The 6,445-nt window shown below is 43.4% G+C and overlaps 1 protein-coding gene across 1 annotated transcript; it reads left to right on the top strand.

Annotated features, from left to right (window-relative positions):
• Nucleotides 1–316: 316 nt before the first annotated feature.
• On the top strand, nucleotides 317–1,956 carry LOC132472473 (uncharacterized). Its single transcript, XM_060072078.1, has 3 exons — nucleotides 317–1,049; nucleotides 1,226–1,367; nucleotides 1,488–1,956. The coding sequence occupies exons 1-3, from the start codon at nucleotides 371–373 to the stop codon at nucleotides 1,954–1,956; spliced, it is 1,290 nt and encodes a 429-aa protein (XP_059928061.1). The 5' UTR covers nucleotides 317–370.
• The last annotated feature ends 4,489 nt before the right edge of the window (nucleotides 1,957–6,445 follow it).

Genomic DNA, 6,445 nt, shown 5'->3' with positions numbered 1-6,445 from the left:
TGGTCGAGGAAGAGCATGGCGGGGAAGGACTGGTTCACCTCCTTCATGGAGCGCAGTGGCAGCCTCTCCCTTCGGCGTCCAGAGGCCACTAGCCAACAACGGTTGTCAAGTTTCAACCTAAGTAATGTAAACTTGTTCCACCAAAATTTAAAGACAGTGCTGGACCGGCACCAGTTCCAGGCCAAGGATATTTGGAACATTGATGAAACAGGTATTTACTATGAACTTTATTAACATAAAACACAACTATATACACACAACTATATATATACACAACTATATACACACAACTATATTATATACAACTATACTCACACAACTATTTACAGGGGTCACCACTGTCCAGGTGCCAGACCGTGTCGTCGCCCAGATGGGGCAGAAGCAGGTCGGGTCAGTGACCTCAGCGGAGAGGGGGACCCTGGTCACAGTTGCCCTGGCAGGCAATGCTCAGGGCGACCTTGTTCCGCCATTTTTCATCTTCCCCCGTAAGCGGTTCAAAGACCACTTCCTGAGGGGTGGACCCGTTGGCTGTGCTGGCAGCGGCAACCCAACTGGCTGGATGAAGGAGCCAGACTTCCTCCTGTACCTGGCCCACTTCACCAGTCACACCCGTGTGTCCAAGGAGTCGAAGCTGCTCCTCCTGCTGGACAATCACACGTCCCACCTGTCAATTGCAGCAATTGATTACTGCAGAGCCAATGGCATAGTGCTGCTGTCATTCCCTCCCCACTGCACCCACAGGTTGCAGCCAATGGACATTAGTGTCTTCGGCCCCCTTAAGGGGTACGTAAACAGTGCGGCGGACAGGTGGATGAGGAGCCACCCAGGGATAAACATCTCAATTTATGATGTGCCCTCCATTGTTGCTGAAGCCTTACCAAAGGCTGCAACAGTGAACAACATCACCTCCGGGTTCTCAAGTCCAGGGATCTGGCCTTTTAACCCCTCTGCATTTGAGGAAAAGGACTTCGCCGGAGCCTATTCGACAGACCGTCCTCCTCCCCAGGCTTCGGGTGACGAGGTCAGCGCTTCTCCAGGTGCCACTTCAGGTAGGAACTGTTCATCAGAAGCAACAGAGGATTAAACAAAGGTTAATAATAGATAAGTAAATAGTCCCATAAGTCCAAGTTCATAAAAGAAGTCCATAGGGTAGTGGACGGCAGAGAAGCTGTGTTTATAAACATTTATTTAAAAGTGTGTATTTTTTAAATGTGTCCTTTGGCAGGCATGGATGTACCTGATCGAGCTGCCGGGCCTGACGAAGCTGTCCGGCCTGAGGGAGAGGCCGTTGAATTCAGCCCGGACATCGTCCGGCCTTACCCTAAGGCCGGACCTAGAAAGATCACAAAGAGAAGAGGGAGAAAGAGGCAAGTGGAGTTACTCTTGCATCTCATATCTTGTCTGGACTTCCTTTGTCTACAGTCATGTAGACCTACCACATTTAAAGTAATTCAATTATCATTAAAACGTCCAATTTAATGTTTCAGGACAACTGCTATACTTACGGACACCCCGGTGAGGGCTGCTTTAGAGGCGGAAAAACAGGGAACTGTGAAGCAGCGTCGTCCCGCCAAGCAGCCTCCCTCCTCTCGGGCTCCCAAGAAGAGGCTCTTCTCGCCCGCTCCTGAAGCCGCCCCCCTTGCTGGAGTCACCCCTGGTGCCACCTCAGCTGCTCCTCCCACCATCACCTGGCCCGCTGATGGAGTCAGCCCCACCTTAGGCCTAGTTTGTCCTGTTCCGGAGGCAGCAGAGTTCACCACCATTGCTGCCTCTACATCTCCAATTTATTTAGGCCTATCCAGCGAGGACGTCAGCTGCCTCGTGTGCTGCGAGCTCTTCAGCGCCTCGATGTCTGGGGAAGAGTGGGTCCAGTGTGTATTTTGCTATAAGTGGTCGCATGAGGCTTGCACCGACGGGAGTGCACACTACCTGTGTCACCTGTGTGACAAAGAATAAAAATATTCAGCCTACTATACTGTCCATTTGTCTTCACTAGTTTGCAGTGGAAATACTGTAAATGTAGGCCTACAGCACAATTCACTTAACATTATAGACTGATTAACTAACTAACTAACTATGAGGCCTGGGTTAGGCTATGAGTGGGAGCTTGGCTATTAAATATTTTGCAGGGTAGGCCTACTTTTCGTCCATCATGGTAACGCATCAAAAATAACAATGGCTACATTAAATTATGACAATAATAATTTAATTTAGTGGACATGCACACTTAAGAACTGCTGGGTATAAGCTATAGGCTAGCCTTCTACACCCTTGCTCTTGGTCACGACACATGGCTTGCCGATTTATCCTTTTCTCCAGCCATTACCATCCATCAGCTAGAGTGTCAAAGTTCTGCTTATTATGATTTCAACATAATGTTCATGTAAATGTGCAGACAATTACACAATATTTATCAGAAAAAATAAGTTTAGCCACTTACCTGTCCACAGAGACTTCGGATGCTTCTGTGCGCCGTGCTGAGCGTGTCGAAAAGAAGTTAACCCCGTGCGGCGCTTGGATACATTTCAGATGTAACAGGTCTCGTGATATCCTGTTGACCTGGTAGTTTTTGTTTAAAATAAATAAAAGGGTATTCAACCGTGTATCCTTAAACATTACTTAGGACAGGGAAATAAGTAAATTTAATGCAAATATAGTCGTCCAAAAGAAGAAAGGTGAGTTTTAACCGAAATGTGCATCTTGACAATTACGCACGGGCCAAAAATATATTTTGACCTATTTATATTATGCGGAATTATGTGAAATTTTAGCAATGACGAGTACACTAGTATGTTGTCTGGTATGTAGCGTAAAAACAAGAGTAAGGGCAATAGATTATTTTTAAAATATGCTGTTTCATTCGTCCCGCATGCGTGTTTCAAACGTCCCGACTAGGCGGGGCGTTTGAAACAAATGTCAACTTGCGTTCAAAGTTAAATAACAGCTCGATCATCCAACATATGTATTAAATTTCACTTGTAATTAAGAGAACACACCTGTGAGTTGTTGATCACATGTTAAAATTATTTGTATACGTAACGTCATCTTTGAAAAAGACGTTTAACTGCAAAGTGTTTCAATCGACCCGGCTCTCCCCTACTCAGACAATATTGCTCTTTGTATGATAGGAGGCCGATACAAATCTTGGATGGGTCATCTGAAACGACTGTGATGTGCTCAGCATCTCCAGCATTATAGCCTAGATAAAACTACCATTTGAAAAAAACGGAGGGCTACGCAAATAGTCTGGAGTGAACTGAGGCCAGGTCCTCGATTGGTAGTGTTGGCTATGCAAGGCTATTTAAATATATTAAAGATTTGCGCGAGAATCTATATCTCTCCACTCCAGCAAAAAGTCATCCAATATGCCAAGATGTCGAGCCGTGGTCTTATCAATCGCTCCCGGTGGATTGCACGTATAGGCCTAATTTGCGCTCTGATATCAGCAGTTCTCTCATCAAAAGGGCATGCCATTGTGAACACATGAAATCTGCGGTGAACGCCGGTTGAAATACCCAAAACCGGGTTATGTTTCAAACTTAACCTGCGCAAAACCTGGTCCGACCAGGTTTGATTCAGAGCATATGTTGCTATAGCAACTAACATACCGTGATCCTTTTGGAACGGAAAACCTAGGGTTACAGCAAACCCTGGGTTAACTTACCCGGTTATGTGATAAAACCGGCTTTGTGGAACACCCCACTGGTCTATGCGTTGGAAGGGTGGAAGGACGGCTGGACAACAATGGAGGGCTTCTCAATTATTGGTACCTGGACGAGCCAAAGAAAATCATGTCATCGCATGTAAACCGTCATGTAAACCGTCATAGCCAGGACCACATTCCCGCCTCCACTCAGATAGCCAACGGCATTCTCACAATATATAATAACATAAAAATAAACAAAATAGCATAATGAATGCAATTTGACTGCACTCCAACAAACATAAACATAACCCGCATAGATAATATACACAAAACAGATAAAACATTCATACCTGGACGAGCCAAAGAAAATCATGTCATCGCATGTAAACCGTCATGTAAACCGTCATAGCCAGGACCACATTCCCGCCTAGCAAACAAACAAACGGATACTCTGATGCACATATATACAATAAACTCTCAAAAAGTACATTTGCAAAGCGTTAGCTGTTATAACAGCGCTGTAGCATGTTCATATATAACATTTACATTATCTACAAAACGATTTATATGCTCAGAATGTGACGACAAATACATCAACATACCTCCACTCAGATCATGGACATAATAAAGGATGGACCACGGACTGGAAAATGGCCGCCCATTCATTCCTATGCAAACTGCTCAGTGGCGCATGGTAACATACAGGAGCGATTTGCTTCCGCGGTATGTGGCCAGGACGCGAGTTTATTTTTTGCAGGGTGGTAGCGGGAAGCTCGTGAATATTCATGAGGGAACTCATCCCTCATTGGCTGGGACTTGGCTCGCTGGGACTTTGTCAGAGGGCTTGTGAAAACAGAGGGCTTGTGAAAATCACGAACGCAAATAAATGAAACGTTGTTATAAATCAACACAAATCATTGTATCAATAGTGTGACACATGTTATACAGTAGTTGTTTTTAGACGAGTTAGCATTACGAGCTAACGTTTGTTTTGGCACTTACAGAAAGGTAGCTATAGAGTTGCCGTGTAGGAGGTGGATTGATAGGTGAAAATCAATATTAAAATTAATTTAGCCCCACGCGAAAATATTCTATGGATAGGCCTACCGATTTTATGGCCCTTCTTTCTATAATGTAATTGGTTGTGGGGTGTGGCAGAACCACTATAAACAAATATCAGAAATCATACGGTTTGTTCTTATCCATCTACACCTAACCTCCAGCAGCTCCATCTCCTCAAAGTTGACATGGGTCTGGCAAATGTTGCAAGCTTTAATAAATCCTGCCATTATGCTCACTACTTCTAGAAACAGAACAGAATGGAATCTTAATGGAAATATCAAGACATGGATGGACAACAATTAGAAAAAAACAACTTGGAAACAATCACCAGCTGCCGAAAGCACTGCGATGCGCTATACATAACGTTATAAAATATAATAAATAAATAAATGATTTACTACAGTAGCCCATTGTGACACATAACAGTTTCACAGGGGCTTTTAGACGAGTGAGCTAACGTTTGTACTTACAGAAAGGTAGCTATAGAGTTGCCGTATAGTAGGTGGGTATCATGTGTCACATTATTGCTAAAATGATTCGTGTTAATTTATAACAACGTTTAATTCATTTGCCGATGCGCTATACATAACGTTATAAAATATAATAAATACAAAAATGATTTACTACAGTAGCCCCCGTGACACATAACAGTTTCACAGGGGCTTTTAGACGAGTGAGCTAACGTTTGTACTTACAGAAAGGTAGCTATAGAGTTGCCGTGTAGTAGGTGGGTATCATGTGTCACATTATTCGTGTTGATTTATAACAACGTTTAATTCATTTGCGTTCGTGATTTTCACACAAGCCCTCTGACAAAGTTCCAGCGAGCCAAGTCCCAGCCAATCAGGGATCAGTTCCCTCATGAATATTCACGAGCTTCCCGCTACCACCCTGCAAAAAAAAAATTCGCCCCCAGGACAGGCATATACTTCCGCAATCCACCCGTGCTCAGAGGCCAAGTCTGGTATTGCAGCTGTTTTAGCTGGGAGTGGACGGGGGTCCGTCATTTCATGCGGCCCAGAAGTAGATATCGCCGTCCACTCCAATACAAGTGGGGAACAGGATTGTGTCTCCGCAAGAAATGTCTGGATATCAATCAAAGGCTCATAATTATATTTCTACCCTGTTCTAAAAAAATGTAAGTTTTTTCTTTTCAAAACGCCTCCTCAAGCGTTTTATTAGCAGTTTACGTTGGGTACGCAGCTGAAAGGAGCCGTACTGAAACAAACGGCTCCATGCTATGGACATATTTTGAAGTGCACGGCTCCATTAACTTCCGAATTAAATTAAATTCCGAATTAACTTCCATTAACTCCATTAACTTCCAAAGTCTGAGATTTGTCCTTTACTTGACATGAATGGCGTTGAACACGGATATATAACACACATATCATTGAAATAGCTGGAACAGGCACGCACGTATTGATTACCTGAATGATTATGGGAGACCTACGTAATTTTCATAATATTGTAAATTGTCTGATATTAACATTTCAGTTGCGTTGGTAGGTATTTCATTTTCATTTGCTTGTTTAGCTATGTATGACAGGGTTATGGTTAGCTATGTATGACAGTTGACAATGTCGGTGTATTACAATTCAATATTTGGGTAGGCTACTCCAACTTCGTTGCTGGTCGATATGTAAACATTTACTTTTATATAAATTATTGATTGCATTCTTCGTACATGTTTCATGTATTCATATGTTTTTTACATGTTGTGACTGTCTGAGTTTG

This window comes from Gadus macrocephalus, chromosome 14 (assembly GCF_031168955.1).
Source record: "Gadus macrocephalus chromosome 14, ASM3116895v1".
NCBI lineage: Eukaryota > Metazoa > Chordata > Actinopteri > Gadiformes > Gadidae > Gadus > Gadus macrocephalus.
Note: the sequence above shows the minus strand (reverse complement) of the source record. Positions and strands in the feature narration are given on the sequence as shown.